The following is a 19,647-nucleotide window of genomic DNA, read 5'->3' as shown; positions in this document are numbered from 1 at the left end:
AAAGTGGCTTGCAATAGATTTTAGATAGTGGCGTACAAATAATTTTACAGATAGATGAAATTCCAAATGGTCGAGTTAACATGAGACCAATCAATAATAAATTTTATTGAAAGAAAGTAGCTCTTTTGTAACAACTAACCCCTCTTGGTTAATATTTTGACTGGCTGCCAAAAAGCTCACTGGTTGGCCGCCATTTTGAGCACATGCGTATTGGTTGGTGGCTGTCAAATAGGTTTTGACAAATTTTGACGTTGAGTTCAGTGCGCATGTCGCACGTATGCGCAATATTAACAAAATATCAGTCGAATTGATTTAGTTTTAGTGTACACTCCTAGAATTAAGATTTTATTATACAAGAGTCTTTGATTTAACCGTTTTTTACGAAGATTTTCCATGATGACTCCGCAGTATACTTGTATCACATGTCGCGTCGGGTTCAGAGATCCTGAGCTGCAGAGAGAGCATTATAAAACGGATTGGCACAGGTATAACCTCAAAAGGAAGGTGGCTGAACTGGAACCAGTTACCGCTGAAGAGTTCCAGAAGAGAGTTCTGCAGCAGAGGATAACAGATGCGGCCCAATTAGCTCCTAATGTCGAGCAATGCAAGCCTTGTAATAAGAGCTTCAACACGAAGAACGCATTTGAGAATCACATCAACAGCAAGAAACACAAGATTGCCGAAGAAAAGTGGAGCAAGCAGAAGGAACGGAAGGTTTCGGAGAATGATAACTCGGAAAAAACGCCAGAAAGCTCTGATTTTGAAATCATTGAACACAAGATGGTGAAAACTGATGACGAAGTTGCAACTGATTCAGAATTCGAAGAGGTAAATAAAAACACCCTTTCATTTTTAAATACGATTCTTGTGTCCAAAATTTTCTTTCTCATTTGTTTTGTTATGAAAATCTATCAATTCATTTTGGTATTCTTCTGTTAGTGGCAGAGTAGGTGTCGGGTTTTTATCCAGCCGTCGCAGGTTCAATCCTTTGCCAGTTGAGCCCGTCGTCCCATGGGTTAGTAAGCAATCGACAAAAACCAAATGCACTAAGACCCTGCACCGAAAAGTTCCATACTGAACTGCGCTGCAGACCTTACTGGGTCTTACAGCAGTCGGTTTAAGTTGATTGCTTACCGACCGGTGGGATGATGGGCTTAGTCCTTCATCATTGTATTTTTCTAGTACAGAGAATTCAAATAATGCCAGGTTGTTCGTAAACTAAGAATGTTTGAATTGGGTGATCATACGTTTTGGGATGAAAAAAGGGACACCAATCACTTAACAAGAAGCAGCACACAACACAATATATTTAATTCAAGCACAACACTACCACACGAGTTCCACCGAGGTAAGGTAATAATTGGGGCCACAACACAACAAATGTATAAGCACTTTCAATATAGTTTAATTCCTTCTTTTCAAAGATTATACTACGCACGATAAAATCAACGGCTTGCTTCAAATGGTTCAATTCTTCTTTTGTCTTTGAACAAATGCACTCGAAATTTGCAAAATGTTCTTGTCATTGTTCTAAATTTCAAATCCTTTTCCAGCAAGGTGATTGTTGGAGATAGGTAGGAACTGAATAAATAACTTTCTAGTAGGAACTATGCATATTGTCATTTCAAAACCAAACATGTTCTCCAGAAACTACTGGTTAATAGAGAAAAAAATAAGTTCTTTGTTGTGATGTTATTTAGTTATATTTCGCAATGTTATTTTTTGTTGTGCAATCTCCAACAAAAAATTGATTGTTTACATATTATATGTACCTACATGTGACTGTATTTATACAAAGAGTCATTATTGTTGTCACTATGTACATTATATATGTCCATTTGGCTGAGATTGTGAAAGTGTCATTAATAATGCATTTGTTAACGACTTGCCTATCTTAACAAGAATACTATCTTATTATTATAATTATCATTTGATGAGCAGGCGGTGTTCGGCTAATGCTCTCTGTCTGATTTCACAATAAGTTTAAATATTCCTGGAGCGGTGACACATGTTTTAAATAAAAAAAAATTCCGTAGATCCCCTGTCTGCCGAATATTGAATTTTCCTAAAACTATTAACGTCCCATGTGATAATCATTTATTTTTTTACTAAAAAGACCCTTTCCTTGCCTGCCCTACAACTGGGTGGCGGTATAGTTGCTCTGTCTTTACATTGTGCAGACAGGGGCACCCTTGTGAGGTATTACACCAAATGAAAATGAAGCAGGATAAGCAACGGGAATTTCTTTCTGTAGCCGGCCCTACAGAACTGCCCCTTAACTTCTTTGTCAGTGCTTATTCCGGTCAGTTCTTTTTGTCACATGATATCCGATTCTTCAATGTTGCATTTCCATAGTCAAAATGTCCTCAAACTTAGTTTTGAAGTCTGTGTGAAGTGCATTTAAATGTTGAACGTTATTATTACCCTGGACGTTTTTCATAAACAAGTTGGGGAACTAGGAATATTCGCAGCTTCCACTGTGCAACGTTTTGCTTGAATATATTAATTCTGACGAGAAAAGGAACGTAGACTCTATATATATATATATACCTCAATTAACAACTTTACGAAATATAAAAATTCAAATATCAATTAAGTAATTTCTCAGTCTATTATATTTGTGTTAGGTCTATTGGGTCATTTACGGAACTCCTAAATATTGACTTGAGGTAAATAGGGGTCTGCTCGTATGTACCCCCATTTGAATCTAGTGGACCCCCAAATTTTTTTCTCGCTGACATAGACCCCCAGCATGCCGATACCGATCCCTGGGGGTCCATATAGACCACTTTGGGAACCTCTGTGTTAGATCAAGGAAGGTTTTCCTGATTAAATATGTTATCGAATTTTCTCTTTTGACAATCTGATATGGAAACTCCTAGGTCTTGTTGTAATGTCACCTCTTTCAGAGGTGTTGCATTAAGTTTATATCAAAGCTTAGGGTTAGTTTTTCCAATATGTAGGGCAGTGCATTTATCAACATTGAGTTTTAGAAGCTATTGATATACTTCATTCAAGTAATTTTGCAGTTGGTCGTGATCAGAGATGTGCAAAATGAGTACCCAAAACCATTTGAAATGCAAAATGGAAATGGGTCAAAACTTTTCGATTTGAAAATGCAAAATGGTTTTTAGAAAAGCATTTCAAATGCAAAATGCAAAATACCTATTTTCAAAATGCATTGAAAATGCAAAATGGTTTCTCAGGTCAAACAATTAAAATAATTATAGAATTTTTAAACAATTTTGTCATTTAATAATGGACATCAATGTAGAACAAACATATTACATGATGGTAAATCCAAAAACACCACAACTACAGATTATGAAACCACAAAAAAATTGCGCGGGACTAATGTTGCCAATGTGAAAACATAGAAACTGCTATCTAACATTTAATATTACAGCGTCATGGCCCCATGTTCAGTATTTGAATCAGTATTTTTTGTAATGGTATCACTCAATTGCCAGGGCTCCTACCAGGGAGCAACTTGACAAATGGAAATTATCTCTCATAGCGAGGTTGAGGACCGACTGATATTTGGGGCTTATGAAAAAAAGATGAGTGGAGATAAGAAGAATGTTGCAAAAAAGCATTTAAAATGAAAAATGCATTGAGAAAAGCATTTAAAATGCAAAATGGTTTTTAGAAAAGCATTTAAAATGCAAAATGGAAAATACCCATTTTGCATTTCCATTTGAAATGGATTTATTTGAAATAAAGCACATCTCTGGTCGTGATGTATATGTGGGTTGGCAAAGAATTTTGAATCATCTGCGAAACAGCTGGAATCTGATTTTATCACATTACGCAGATCTGTTTTGCACAGAATAAACAGAACTGATCCTTGAGGGACACCACTGGTATTCAAATTTGAAAATTTTATTTTCCCTAACATTCACACTGCATTGTAGATTAGAAGTATGTATTTAGCAGTAGGTTGATATTGTTTTCTCTCAAACAGTTATATTATCTCTAAATTTTAAATAGTATTAAATAAAGTCGCTATCCGCGTCTGTCTGTTTGTGCGCTTAGTTCTTCTAAACTACGCAACGGATTTTGATATGGTTTTCACTATCATTTAGAGAATTTCTTCCGGATGGTTTATACATATATAATATATGCATATTATATTTATAAGTAGAGAAAAATCGATTTTTTATAATTAAGTATTAACACATTTCAAACAGGTCAAAATAGGGTTGCGTATGAGACAATGGATTTTGTTTTAAACCGAGTTTTAATCTTTGAAAATAACACATATATTTCAATAAATTTTTTTACATAGTAGTCACCAAACCCCAACTATAAAAGTGCTGTCTGAAATTAATGCCTGCAATACCGAGAGTTGACTACAAGCTACAATATTTATTCTTACTTGACATCTGCCATGTGCAGAGACTATGCAGGCAGCTGGTACAGTTCCTTCACCACCTAGGATTCTTGCAGCACAGTCTCCATCTTCTATCTTCGTCGAACGTCACAGCGGTGCTGCCAAGGTCTGGTATCTATGTGAGGATATTGTGTCAGCGCTCTTTATTAGCAGCAGACACATGTCAGCGCTATATTAGCAGCAGACACATACCTGAACGGATGACGAACCTCGTGCTGGCACTGCTGATGGACGCGGTAGTCTCTCTCGCTGCAGCAGCTGGTCCAGTTTCTTCACCACCTAGGATTCTTGCAGCAGAGTCTCCATCTTCTATCTTCGTTGAACTTCACAGCGGTGCTGCCAAGGTCTGTTATCTATGTGAGGATATTGTGTCAGCGCTTTATTAGCAGCAGACACATACCTGGACGGATGACGAACCTCGTGTTGGCACTGTTGGTGGACTCTTTTGCTGCAGCAGCTGGTCCAGTTTCTTCACCACCTAGGATTCTTGCTGCAGAGTCTCCATCTTCTATCTTCATGTCACCTGTTCCTGTTCTTCATTTTACTTTACTTAACTTCACTTTATTTTGGTAATATTTATTTATTTGTGCATCGCGCAACATTTCCCGCATACTTACAGCACTCTGTTTATGTCGATTCTTTACTGACCGTGGGACGACGGTCTAAGTAGTGATAGAAACGTAGATACTTTGGATAAAGGACATGAACGTATTCACCAACAATTGGTATTAACCTTTCATGCATCATAAATTATTCCAGGTGGACTCTGACGAATGGGAAGACGACGACGGCGAAGAACAGACTTCCCTGCTGAAACCCTCGGACTGCCTGTTCTGCGAACACAGCAGCCAGAACATGGTGAAGGCGCTCACACACATGACTGTGGGACACTCGTTCTTCATCCCCGACGTGGAGTTCTGCACCGACATCAAGGGACTGCTACAGTATCTGGGCGCCAAGGTACAATGGTGACAATGGTTATATCGATTGCTTTTCAAGCTTAGCGTGACTTAGCACATAATCTGTAGGTATATCTTGTTAGAGTCAGTACACTATTAGTGAAATTATAATGAACTAACTGTTGTATATATTTGTTGTATTGTCCTCGTCATTCGATGAATCTTCAAAGTCCATACCGATAACAGTAAAAAATATGCTATTATTTACGTAAATGTAAAATATCACGTATAAAATATCACGACCGGTCAGTGGTTGAGTGGGCATAGCGCTTGGGTCTCACCCGAGCGTCGCGTGTTCGATTCCTCGGCTGGCTAAGTCCTCCATCACAACACAAGCAACATTTTCGGCTTTCTGTGGTGGTAGTAGGAGATTTTCAAACATTGTTGGGTTATTCGTAACCTGGGAATGTTTGTCTTTCTTTTAAAAAAAAAAAAAAAAATATTCACTATTAGCGCCGCAGTGTCTAAAAAAAAACTAGTAAAACTAAAGAACTAGTTTCAAGCAGTGCCGGCTTGTACTCACAAAAATGGTTAGTGCGTCAGAATAATGGTCATGTATAAAATACTAGCAATTTTGAAGCCTCTACCAAACTGCTGGAATTCTCCGTATCCGAACTGTGAACTAAAGTGGTGCCATCTTGGCGTGACAAATTAATTATTGTGAGAGTTACGAGCACTGCTCATGTTTTGAAGAAATTTCAATACAATGGTCAACATCCGCACTCTGCGCATGTAGATAATTATTGATGTTCCCAGATGACATTTCTCGGTGAGCGATACGTGATACAAATAACGAAGATTTGAACTGGTTGAATTCAACTTAATATTTTTATAGTATATTATAATAAAACAAATAAAAAAACTTTTATAGTGTTACTTTTATCAAACTTCCGATTTTATTATCCGGGTTAAATCTTCCCCAAAGGAAAAACTAAACCCTTCCACACACTTTTCCACAAATGATCATCTAGTCAATCCACATTATTCAAGTGCATTACATAAGCATAATATGTAAATACAAAAACAACACGTCAAATCACCAGAGATCAAATGGGAAAATAATTCACCGACTCCAGATATTTTCATATCAGAGGGTTCGGCTCGGTAGAACTCCTAACTGGACCTATAAATCCTACTGATCCCTCAACATAAATATTTAAAAAATCTTTCGTAATCCTACATGTATTTAAAATGACTGATTTTTGCATTTTTATATTGATAGATCTAATACGCCTACATTTTTAATGAGAGAGCTAGGTATAATGCCAGTAGCCGAAATAACGAATGGTAATATTTTTATAGTCTGAGAATGCCAAATTCTTTTTTTATATCATTTCCTAAATCTGTGTATTTTCTTATTTTTTCATTAACAGATTTTTGAATATTACAGGAATTTGGAATAGCGACATCAATGATATAGGTTATTTTTTAAATTTTGTCATGTTAAACTATATCCGGTCTATTATGACTAATCATTCGGTCTGTTAGTACAGTTTTATCATAATATATTTTATAAAATTCGTTTTCTAAAAATGAATTTGGTTCGTATTCATAATATGGTATTATATTACGGCAGTCAATCAAGTTATGTTTAATTACCAAACTTTGGTGAATTATTTTAAAAACTTGACTGTGCCTAAATGTATACCCGGACGGTGCTAATATAGAACATCCCTATATAATATGTTCTATAGTTTCCGGAAAAGCCAATCATTTTCTACATAAATCATCAATTTGTTTTGATTTTTGTTGGTATTATTATTGGTTGATAATTATTACTTTTAGATTGAACGAAATTTAGGGATTGCGTAGCTCCAACGCTCCTTTGTGCTAACCGTCACTGGCTTCAAGCCTAGCAAGGATGGACGATAAGTGGTCGAATAAGTCCACTTAAATTTGAACAAGGATTCTCGATTCTCGTTTGGCGAGGATAAAGAGCAACTGATATACCGTGCCAATGCAAGTAACCGATAATAAACGGAGAGTGACAATAATTGGCGAATGTGTGATTGTAGATATCCCGTGGTTACATGTGCCTGTGGTGCAATGACTCCGGCAGGGCGTTCCGCTCCCAAGAGGCAGCGCAGGCGCACATGAAGGACAAGGGGCACTGCAAGGTGCTCCACGAGGGGACGGCGCTGGCTGAATACACCGACTATTACGATTACAGGTTGGTGTTTACTTCTATTATTACCATTTATATGCGCAACTAGATTTATTTATTTTGTAAGAAACAAACAGCTTTTATACACGGTGTCCGGAAACTCGTAGTACAAGCGGGAAACTGGAGAATCTACACCACATGGGGAACCCAAAAAAACATAAAAATTTTTTTTTGAGCATTTTCACAAAAAAAAAAAAAACCAAAAAAAAATATTTTTCGGCTATTTTAGGGTTAAAGTTTTTTCTGGTGTTTAGGGTTGAACAACAGATGTTTTAACCATGCAGAGCAGAAATATTTTATGATTACACCGGGTTAAATGAAGGGTGATTTAAAAATAATGCTTCAAATCCGAGTTTCTTCATTTGTTTTACTTTGAAATAGTTTTAACCACTCGGAACATTAGAACGTCAAAAGACGTAAATATGATAATAGCGGTCAAGACATTAGTACGTCTTTTCACGTAAGCGCGCGAGATTTTACAAAAATCGATTTATTTCCATCACTAGTATACGGATTGCCATGATTTAAAAAACAGAGTATCGATAATGAATAACGCTACGCGTCTGTCTGCATTCAAAAATATCTATGGAATCTTGAGGTGCATTATCTGAGTCGATTGAATCTGTCAGCTTGTTCGTTCGTAATTTATTGCGTTTTTAAATAATTTATTAAAAATATTTTAGTTTGGACGGTTAATATTTTGAGGTGACCAATAGTTTTTAATTATATTTCTTCAATATATAAAGTGTTATTTCTTTATGATACTCAGAAAAAAGTACATTTTTCACAGCTTTGAAATAATGGTCAGCGATTTTTACATATTTTTGACGTTTTCAGAAAATGTATATTTAGAAACGCAAATATTTACGTATAACAAAACAATACGATAGTGAATTTCATAATCTTTCCAAAACATTTTTTAGAATGAGGCTACGTTTCCCAAGACGTGAGTTATGATGCTTTTAGCAAAAGTCGTGAATAACACAAAAATTTCCGCGTTTTGACAGTTCGCAAAGGAACACATAGCATACAAATGCCTTTGTCTGAGAGGTTAATTAGTTGGGTACTTTGATCTTCAGTAATAATTTATAAGAATTTGATTAAAAAAAAAAAAAAAAATCAACTTCAAACTCGATTTACTCGATAACGAAAGCTCAAATAAAAAAAAAATATACTACAAAATCGACTCCAAATGTGATGTAGATTCACCAGTTTCCCGCTTGTACTACGAGTTTCCGGACACCCTGTATAATATACGAGATAAATATATGTACAAGTTAACTGAAGTCAAGCCACAGAAGTTTCTTATGTTAAAGTGCATTAGAAATGAAGTTTATCTTAAAATTAATTTGGTGTTAAAGGAAGGGGAGAGGAAGAGGAAAATAGGAAGAGGATAGGAGATGCTGCCGATACATTCCATACTCTCATATTAATAATCGATCGTACGCATTACTTCATATCGATATTTCTTTAGGTTATTACCAAAAATGTCAATGCTGTAAAATTTTGTATAATATTGTGCACATATACGAGGAATTGGGGAATTTTTTCGGATGTTTGTTCTACAAGAGGGTAGATAAAATAAATCAGATTGTCGGGTTGATCTAGACGGAATATGAAGATTTATTAAATTGGTAAGTTCTGGTGAGTGCAGACCATTATTTAGGATTTTAAACAATAAGATTTGATCAAAAATTAGACATCGTGTTTGGAGGGAGTTAAAATTATGAAATTTTATGGATTCGGTATAATTTGAGAAGTGTAAGTTTAGTTTATAATTATTATAGTTTTTTTTTACTTATTTTTTTCGATATGGGCTTGGTATAAAGGAGTCCAGATCGGTGTACAGTGTTCCAGGTGCGGGGGATGTACCCCGCCACGCGTTGCTCTGGCTCAGTCTGTCTGTGCAGATAGAAAAACAATAATGCTTTAACGTCCAACAGATGGCACTGTTTTAAAGAAAAAAGCATGTTTTTACCTCTCACGTAAAAGCAATGCACACTATTGTTTCTCTATCTGCACATGCAGACTGAGCCAGAGCAACGCGTGGCGGGGTGCCGCTAGTAATTTATAAGAAGAAATAGTTTGCACATGCGGCGTTTAAAGTTTGCCAAATTCATATTATTTGCCAAATACATCCATATTTTTTTAAAATATTTGTTACCGAAACTGTAAACGTTGTATTGGGGAATGCAAGATATCGTAAACGTAAATTATCAATCATGCAATAATCAACACTACCGTCTCTGCTGAACGCGTGCTGCGAACTGAAGGCCGGGCCAACATGTGATCGCTGTTCGTGGGTTAGCCCCAAGATCCTTTGATGTGTTCATGAAAACTGATAATATTTGTTGGCGGCCAACGCATGCAACGGCCAAGTCATTTTGTACACGTTGGGTCAATGTGGACTCCCTACTTTAGAAGTCGAGGATTGTTTCTGATTTTTCTTGTTTTTTTTTCCAGTTCCTCGTACCCCGACCACGAAGAAGGTGACGAAGACATGGAGGTGGACACCGGAGATGTGGATCCTTCATCAGCCCTCAATGATGAAGAGTATGAACTGGTGCTACCCTCAGGATCCGTCATTGGACATCGCTCCCTATTGAGGTTAGAAATTTAATCATTTTGTATTTCTGTGTATTGTTTTACTATAAATTCTGCTAATGGCCTGATAAAAATATGAAGGGCTGTTAGGGTCTTGTGGTTTCCACCCATCCAAACTCCAACGGCTCGGAGAGCTTTGAAGCAGAGAATGGACGGTTATCTCGAGAGTATTTCCTCCTGGGGTAAAAATAATCTCGTCGAATTTAATGTTTCAAAGACCCAATCCTGTCTGATTACGTCTAAAAGGGATCCAAATGATAATCTAGTCTCCTTCAACGGAAGCAATCTTCCGAACAGGCCTTCCATTGATATGCTTGGTGTAACTATAAGTGACCAGCTCAGGTACGGGGGCTCCATCGAAGCCAGAGTAAAGCTGGCCTCTCAGAAGCTGGGCGTACTGTACAGGGCCCGCAGATACTTTAATAGTACACAACTGCTGACCCTGTACAAATCGCAAGTGCGCCCTACTGTCGAATTTGGCAGCCACCTCTGTTCCGGAGCCCCTAAATACCTGAAAAAAACCCTTGACTCTGTGCAGAAACGGGCGGTCCGTTTGATAGATTCCCCAATCTTAACAAACGGACTGCAATCTTTAGAGCACAGGCGTCAGGTAGGTATGCTGTCCTTGTTCTATCGGTATTACAATGGAAGATGCTCTGAGGAACTAGCGTCATTGATCCCTTCGGCACCGGTGCGTAGTCGGGATACACGCCAAACGCGCGCCCAACATTTGTACACGGTTGACATTTGTCACATGAGAACGGGTCGCTTCTACGATTCGTTCTTAAGTTCAACAGCTCGGCTGTGGAACGAACTGCCGGCCTCTGTGTTTCCTCCCTCCTACAACATGGGACTCTTCAAAATCCATGTTCACTTCTTCCTCCAAAAATCCACCAAGCCTCCGTCACCCGATTGCTCAGATTGCTGGTGGTTTGGTTTATACTGTAGCGGTTTAAATAAAGTGCTAAATATACATTTACATGCATTTGCAGATACTACAAGCAGAACCTGACGTCTCACACGGGTGCCGTGGTCGTGCACAAGAAGGCCGACAAACTGCAGCGGGTCATTCGCCAGTACAGGATGCTCGGCTGGGCGCCACAGCTCACCGAAACCACGGCCAGGTCAGTTTTACTCTCAGTTCTTACTTTCATTTCCTTTCCAATAGAAATAAAATAAAAATTGAAATTTTTTGGTTAAATGGAAGGGTGGATACAATATTTTTTTTTTTTTTTTTAACTTCCGATTTAGTTGTCCGGGTTAAATCTTCCCCAAAGGAAAAACTTAACCCTTCCACTCACTTTTCCACAAATGATCATCTAGTCAATCAACACTATGCAAGTGCATTATATAAGCATAATAAAAACAAAACAATACAAGAACAACACGTCAAATCACCAGAGATCAAATTTGAAAATAATTCACCGACTCCAGATATTTTCATATCAGAGGGTTCGGCTTGGTAGAACTCCTAACAGGGCCTATAAATCCTACTGATCCCTCAACATAAATATTTAAAAAATCTTTCGTTATCCTACATGTATTCAAAATGACCGACTTTTGCATCTTTATATATAAATTTTTTGATAGATCTAATACGCCTAAATTTTGAATGAGAGAGCTAGGTATAATGCCAGTAGCCGAAATAACAAATGGTAATATTTTTATAGTATGAGAATGCTATGATTATATGATTATTATTTATGATAATATGTCATTTACGTATGAAATGTTATTCCTTGGCTTTTACCAGTGTTTGCCGTGTAATGGAAACACATTCTCATCACACACGATTTAGGCACTTATTCAATTTGTTTAGAGACAGCACAACCTCTAGTACATGACCGTTTAGTACTAAATTGAAAGGACAGCAGTATGTTTAGCTTGCTACTTTTAAATCTCTCCAACGTTTATAAGTTTGGGTAAAGTTGTCGAATTCCGCTACACGCGAAGGCTCTTTAAAAAACAACACTTGATTTCAACTTAACCCCTCCGACTTTTCGCGAACTTGAAGCTAAAATGTCTTTATCGAAATGTCAATTTCACGAAAACGTTGTGTTATTACCGCCTCACAATCAAAGCTCTATAAATGAAACATTACTGAACGGAGCCGAATAGTAAAAACTGTTTTAGAAAGGTTACAAAATAGGCTTTCAAATTGTTGTATCATAAATAAATATTAACATTTGTAAATATTTATATTTAGAATGGAAACATGAAAAAATTGTAAAAATGACTCACCTGTAATGTTTTATGTAAAAACGATACTAAAATCACGGATAATGTAAAAAAAAAACACTTATTTCATCGTACAAATGTACAATAAACAATTCTGTCACTTCACTTTTTGACCATTTCATACAAAATATATTTAAAAAAAAATAATTAAACTTGCGAGGCGGGTCGGCACGTCAAACGGCTTTCTTGGCGTCGTTTTACGATTTGGCGGGTAAAATTTGCTTCCACTGAGTAGGTCTTTTTACGGGTTTCTATGGATAACTTTGAATAGAGATGTGAAGCTTCATTCAATACGAATATTCTACTTTTTGTTTTAGGGATGTCACTAGAAGAATAACGGAGTTATGACGATTTTTGTGGAAACACACGCGTTGACGTGTAAACACGCTTATTGTACTTGACTGCTATCGTTATTTTATCGTGTATATCTGCTTACGTTGCTGACCGGTTAAATATCTAATGGAGACAATAATTTTTTTTTTTTTATTATAGCGACTATTTGTACATACAAAGTATGATATTAAATATATGTATAGTAAATTGTATTTATTAGTCCTCACGTGCTGAGGTGGAGTAAAGTTATTAATTTCTGATTTATTAGTTTTCTATGTCGTTTTTAATGTTTTTATCAGAGTTTTTTCATTAATCTCTTTCAGCCAGATTTTTATTCTTCATTTGTAATCATTCAAATTTTCTATTCGCCTTATATCAGGGGAAGGATGTTTTGGAGTTTCGTCGCAAAAAAAATTTGTCCGAATGTGGTTTTAAGACCTGGAATATTTTTTGTCATTATCATTTGACCTTTTTTGATGAATACGCTGTATTGTAGAGGATTCAGTAATTTTGAATAGTTTCAATAGTATATTTTTAGCATATATTTGTTGTACATTTGGTACATCAAAACTATTGAAAAATTCAATAGAAGGCGTTCTTATGGGTACTTTCAGTATGGTATTTATGATTTATAAGTCAGAGGTTTGATTAAATATGCACAAAATAGGTTTTTAGGTTGTTAGTTTGAGTTATTTTAATAATTTATGCGTACTTCCTAACCTTCAAACTTAACATGATTGAGAATAAATGGAATTTCAGTACATCTTTTACCATCTCCGCCGACATAATAATTGGTTCATGTCATAGACATATGAATATTAGTAGACCTGCCCTAAGTGATTAAAAGCGTATTATCCCCACTCCCCATACCGGTTCCATTGGAGCCGGCTGGGCTCGCGTATGGCCTCAAGTGAAATTTGAAAACGTGACGTCATCATTCTTGTGCGAACTATGGTCGAGGCATCATCGGTTCATTTTACGAAATAACACGGCAAAATGTTGACTTGTACTATGAAAACTTGTAAAAATAGATGTGAAAAAGAGAATAAACCCAATTGTCGTATTACATTCCATATATAAGCATTATTTTACTTTATTTTAAGCATATTCACATCGTATAATATGAATCAGTTGTTACTATCACATCGAGAAACGTCTGGACGCGAAACACAAAGCTGGTTGGTTGCTGGGAAGTAAATTATGAACATTTATAAAAGTGTCTTAACTAAATACTTTGACTGCGACTGCGACTCTGAAAATAGAACCGAATTTTTTTGCCGAATTTGGACTTCGCAAATTTGTTCATAACGTGGCGAGTAATTTGCGCTCCCATGTAAAAATGTCTATTCATTCAAAAGCAGATTTTACTTTTAAGAAGTAAATGGTGATATTATAATGCGAGATGCCTATTTACTGTCAGATTGATTTATTGACGAATCACAGTCAGCCTTACCCCCTTCGTTCTTCAACAGTTGATTTTACCCCTCGCCATTATCTTCTCGTCTATTAATTCCTATGTCTGTGGTTCATGTAGTAATTAAGTTAAAATCAAGTGCTATAGGTTTTTAAGATGAAGCGGACTTCGACATGTTTATCTAAGTTTGTAATTTCATTCATATGAAGACGATGCCATACGTAGTAATGCAAAATCATGTGTTTTTGGTTTGAAAATTTGGTCGCCTAGAAATGTTTCAGATGCTTTAAATAAATACCGCGAGTATAATACATCTTGGCCTTTGAAATAATTGAGTATTTTTTAGATAAGACTTTTTATAAGCCCAGAAAAAAATAATTTATAAGGCCCATGAAAACTGCTTTAAAGTTCAAAATTTCCTACTTACGAACCCATTTTCGGTTATGGTTTTATTGTATAATGTGGCAAATTAAGTTATTTATAAAATGATCGAAAAACATTTAAATATTTATGCCTGAACATCCACAAAATAAAACAAAAGGCACTTTTTGGCCATGTTTTTTTCTTGCCTAAATCAAAACAGCTGGATGGTGTTAAGCGGGAATTTAAGCCTTATCGCCATCTACATAAGGAGTGTTATTGATGGCGGCTCGATTCAAAATATTACACGACATATGGCATCGCCTTAACTGACAAAATTCCTTGTTTTGTGTTACAGGAAAGCCAGAGATATCCACTACATGCAGCGTGTCCAGGCCAAATGGTCCTCACAACTGGGAATCAAGGCCAACAAACTGCAGAAACATTTCAGAATTGCCTCCAACTATTAGGAAGTTCATCAATACACTCCATCACGTGTTCTGGATGGAAAATTTTTAAATGTTTCAATAAATACATCACATTTTTATCAATTATTCAAACTGTACAATAATAAAAAAATGACATTAGATCATAGACATATGAATATTAGTTGACCTGCCCTAAGTGATTAAAAGCGTATTATTCCCCACTTCCCATACCGGTTCCATTGGAGCCGGCTGGGCTCGCGTATGGCTTCCCGTGAATCTTGAGAATGTGACGTCATCATTCTTGTTCGAACTAGCGTCGACCTATGGTCGAGGCATTTTATGAAATAACACGGCAAAATAGTGGCTTGTGATATGAAAACTTGTAAAAATAGATATGAAAAAGAGAATAAACCCAATTGTCGTATTACATTCCATATGTAAGCATCATTTTAAGCTTATTCACGTCGTATAATATGAATCAGCTGTAGAAACATATACTATCACATCGAGCCAACATTGGTCGAATGTAGCGATTCTCAAGTGTGCGCATCGTTGTTACTGGGAAGTAAATTATGAACACTTATAAAAGTGTCTTAACTAAATACGTAAACAAAATATTCGATTCTGAAAATAGAAGAAATTTTTTATTGCCGAATTTGGACTTGTCAAATTTGTTCATAACGTGGCGAGTAATTTGCGCTCCCATGTAAAAATGTCTATTCATTCAAAAGCAGATTTTACTTTTAAGAACTAAATGGTGATATTATAATGCGAGATGCCTATATACTGTCAGATTGATTTATTGACGAATCACAGTCAGCTTTACCCCCTTCGTTCTTCAACAGTTGATTTTACCCCTCACCTTTAATTTCTAGTCTATACATTCATATGTCTGTGCATTAGATTCATTTTTCAAACTACCATAGACAACTTTTTTTTTACATTGTGTTGCCATTAGAAAGTAAAATTTTCACATTTTTTAAAAATTTGGTTAATTAATCCATAATAAAAACCCTTTTATTATGGATTACACAGATTAGAGTTGGAACAAACAACGCAAACTTAGGGTTATACATCGGCAGAGATGTCCCTGCGATAGGTACTTATTGTCTAATGAAAAAGAGATTACTTTTTATAATATAAAAAAAACCCTTTTAACGTTTTCAATGGATTTTTCTTTCCTCAAGTTGAATGTGACAAGTTTGAATCATGCTGTATGTTAGAAATGCATCTGTGTGAGTACCTACCTAGTGTGAGTTGTTGTCATCTCTGGTTAATGGTTAATTTATTACCTTTAAACTAAGGATGGGTTGTTTCGGAGAATTTGAACAATTCATCAAATTTCAACGTTAATTTGCGAGTTCTGTGAAAGATATTTTCTAGTTCTGTTATTATTTCAGTTCTGTCAAGCAACTAGCCTATAATGATACAATATCAGAACTTGAATAGGACTTTCACAGAACTCGCAAATTAACGTTGAAATTTGATGAATTGTTCAAATTCTCCGAAACAACCCGTCCCGTTTGCAATTGTAAAGCTGCAAAAAATTATTTTATCATCATCATAAATTATATAATAATTATGATTGATATGAAAAAAAAGTGCTAACTCAACATTGAAATATTTGAATTTGCTTTGAAATAAATGTGGACGATTGCTTATGGATATTAACGTCTGAAAGATGATGTGTATTTGCAAACAAGCTCAATCCAGAAAGATTCCATTAGTCGACGAAACAGTATAATTAGAGATTTTCACGATCAAATTATCGTGATTAATTTTCGAGTTATTTTGTCGTGCTCCGCTTCTTCTTTCTTCAGCCAACGTTTCATGCAGCGTTACAGTGTGCATCATTGGGGCAGTGTGTAGATTGTGGTGAAATGTGTGTTTATGTATGTAGAAGTGACACCGTGTTGTGCACGTTAATCCTTTTATGACCGGTAGATCAGTACATAATAATAATTAATTAAATTAATGTAATTTTCAGCATTTAAATTTAGTGATTAATTAATTACCAGATTAAACTGTTATATTTTGTCTTTGATAGAAGTCAACTTCAGTGCAGTTCTCCCGTCTGGAATCCACATTACAATATTCATGTACAAGCTACTGAAAGAATGAGAATACGCCAGCAATTTTGTTGAACTACAACACTTTTTAAAATTAAATGAGTATGCTTAAATTGTCAGACAGAAGGATTTTCACTGACTTGTATGTAAAATTCTAAATGATGATATTGATAGTCCAGAATTGCTTTCATTGATAAGCTTTCGGACTCTGTTACGTAATACAGGGTTTTCCAATAAGAGGTGTTATTTTGAATAGCCCGCTATTTCGGTAGATGTTACTTTTGAAGCTGTCATTTTTTGACATTTGACAAGTAGAAACTACGCCATTAATAAAAATGGAACGATACACGCTTCAACAACGCATTGAAATTATTAAAATTCACTTGAGTGAATCAAATGCAAATCATCTTGAGTGATGAGGCCCATTTGCATCTCGGTGGCTTCGTCAACAAGCAAAATTGTCGCATTTGGGGCTTGGAAAACCCAAGAGTTATTGTTGAAAAGCCTCTCTATCCTCAACGTGTGACTGTTTGGTACGGTTTATGGTCCGACGGAATCATTGGACCTTACTTTTTCAAAAATGAGGCTGGAGCAACAGTTACGGTGAATGGATTGCGCTATCGAGAGATGATTAATGATTTTTTTATGGCCGTAATTGGATGGTATTGATCTGGACAACGTTTACTTTCAACAAGACAGCGCTACGTGCCACACAAGCAACGAAACCATTGATCTTTTACAATTGAATATCAAAATAACACCTGTAATCACATGTAATCTTCTCCATGATATATTGGTGTATAACCGTTTCATGGAGAACATGAAAAAATAAATAAATAAATATACAGTAGAACCTTGTTAATTCGAAATCCACGGGACATCAAAAATCAAATTTCAAATTAACGAATTCCCACGTAATTCTAAATTTTAGGAATAAAAAAAATTTAAAAAGATGCTGAAAATCGATTTTCTCGGTCGCCTCTTCAAATCTGGGTAGTATCTTAGGAATAAATTCGTATCAATACGATTTATTCCTTTATTTTAGCGGCCAATTATCGTCACGGCCGGCCCTTTGAATTCAGATATTCGTAAAAATGCGATATATTTATGCATAAATCGAGATTTACGTTTTTACGATATATTTGTCACGTCTGTTTAGAGATGTCGCTAGATAAAGGTTCAAATTAATTTTTAAGCTTGAGTTTTGCGCCGTCTGTATGGAGAGAGTCGAGATATCGTACGATGAATTTGAAATCGTGTATGATTGCGCGTTGCAGCAGTGTTTCAGAATCACTAATAACGTGATGCGCACTTTTAAATTAGTTTACAAGTCTTTACGGCACAATGTGTGAGTGTTAGTATGTGGATGTCCATTAGTGTGTGTTTGATAACTTAGCCAGTTTGCTACAGTTAAAATATTACTTGATATAATTTCTAACTGATTTAATATACATAATTTATGTGAATGATCTAATGCATTTGAAGTAAGAGAAACGTGTAATTTGAGGTGACGATCTATTCCAATGTTGAGTTTATTTCTTGTAAAATACTCTTGTATAATAAAAATGTTGTTTTTAATTATTTGTTTCCTTTCAAAAATTCCTTCTCAAAATATTTTATTAATCCCTCAAGGTAATTTGTTCGGATTTGGGAACAACTTGTATGGTCTTAGAAATTGTTGTATCTTCCTTATTGTCATGGTGAGGAATATGATCTAACTGGTATTAGAAAGAGAAAACACCATGCTTTATATTCAAGGAGTTAACCACAGAAGAATGAATAAGTATACCTCTATGACACCAAAGGCTCTGACTGCAATTTGAGAAAAAATTATGAAACATTGTGAATTATTTACTATTTATTTTTAAATGAAACAACAAAAAGTGAGGTGGCAGTAAAGTATATAATACAGGGTTTTCCAATAAGAGGTGTTATTTTGATATTCAAAGAAAAATGCCATTTTTTATAAATGATTGAATGTTTATTTCACTATAAAGAGGAAGGTATGCCATTAATAGTGAAAAATAACATCAGTCAAATGACCACCACGACCACGCCTACAGGACCATATCCTTTTCATGAAATTTTCCATAACCAAATCGCTGCGTGGCTGCCTTATGTCCTCGATAGCCTCACGGATTCCATCTTTGAGGTCTTGAATCGACGCTGGGCTGTTGGCGTAGACCTTCTCTTTCACGTGGCCCCAAAGGAAGAAGTCGCAAGGTGTTAAATCACAAGATCTCGGTGGCCAATTGTGATTACCTCTTCGAGAGATAACACGGGCAAACTTTTCCCGTAAAAGATCAATGGTTTCGTTGCTTGTGTGGCACGTAGCGCCGTCTTGTTGAAAGTAAACGTTGTCCAGATCAATACCATCCAATTCCAGCCATAAAAAATCATTGATCATCTCGCGATAGCACAATCCATTCACCAATAACACCTCTATTGGAAAACCCTTTATATTTGTCTTAAATAATGTGTTTGTTTTTCGTAATTTATTAGTAATTTTAGTTAAGTTTAGATGAAAAAACGCTAGGTGAGCCATTTAAAAAACTTATTTATTACCAAAATTTAATTATTTAAAAAATTATATATTTATTTCTAATAATACATTTTGAAAGCATATTTCATCACCTTTCAAAAACAGTTTTTAGTTTTGGGATACATTCAGAAATATTTAATTTA

At 35.7% G+C, this 19,647-nt stretch overlaps 1 protein-coding gene across 1 annotated transcript; it reads left to right on the top strand.

Annotated features, from left to right (window-relative positions):
* The first annotated feature begins 233 nt into the window (after nucleotides 1-233).
* On the top strand, nucleotides 234-18,540 carry LOC149415125 (cytoplasmic 60S subunit biogenesis factor ZNF622). Its single transcript, XM_089643621.1, has 6 exons — nucleotides 234-828; nucleotides 5,153-5,353; nucleotides 7,368-7,522; nucleotides 9,980-10,123; nucleotides 11,113-11,244; nucleotides 14,824-18,540. The coding sequence occupies exons 1-6, from the start codon at nucleotides 394-396 to the stop codon at nucleotides 14,933-14,935; spliced, it is 1,179 nt and encodes a 392-aa protein (XP_089499747.1). The 5' UTR covers nucleotides 234-393; the 3' UTR covers nucleotides 14,936-18,540.
* Nucleotides 18,541-19,647: the final 1,107 nt, after the last annotated feature.

The sequence above is a fragment of the Hesperophylax consimilis genome, chromosome 19 (genome assembly GCF_061612785.1).
Source record: "Hesperophylax consimilis isolate HC1 chromosome 19, BYU_Hcon_1.0, whole genome shotgun sequence".
Lineage (NCBI taxonomy): Eukaryota > Metazoa > Arthropoda > Insecta > Trichoptera > Limnephilidae > Hesperophylax > Hesperophylax consimilis.
The sequence above is the reverse complement of the archived record's forward strand: the minus strand, read 5'-3'. Positions and strand labels throughout refer to the sequence as shown.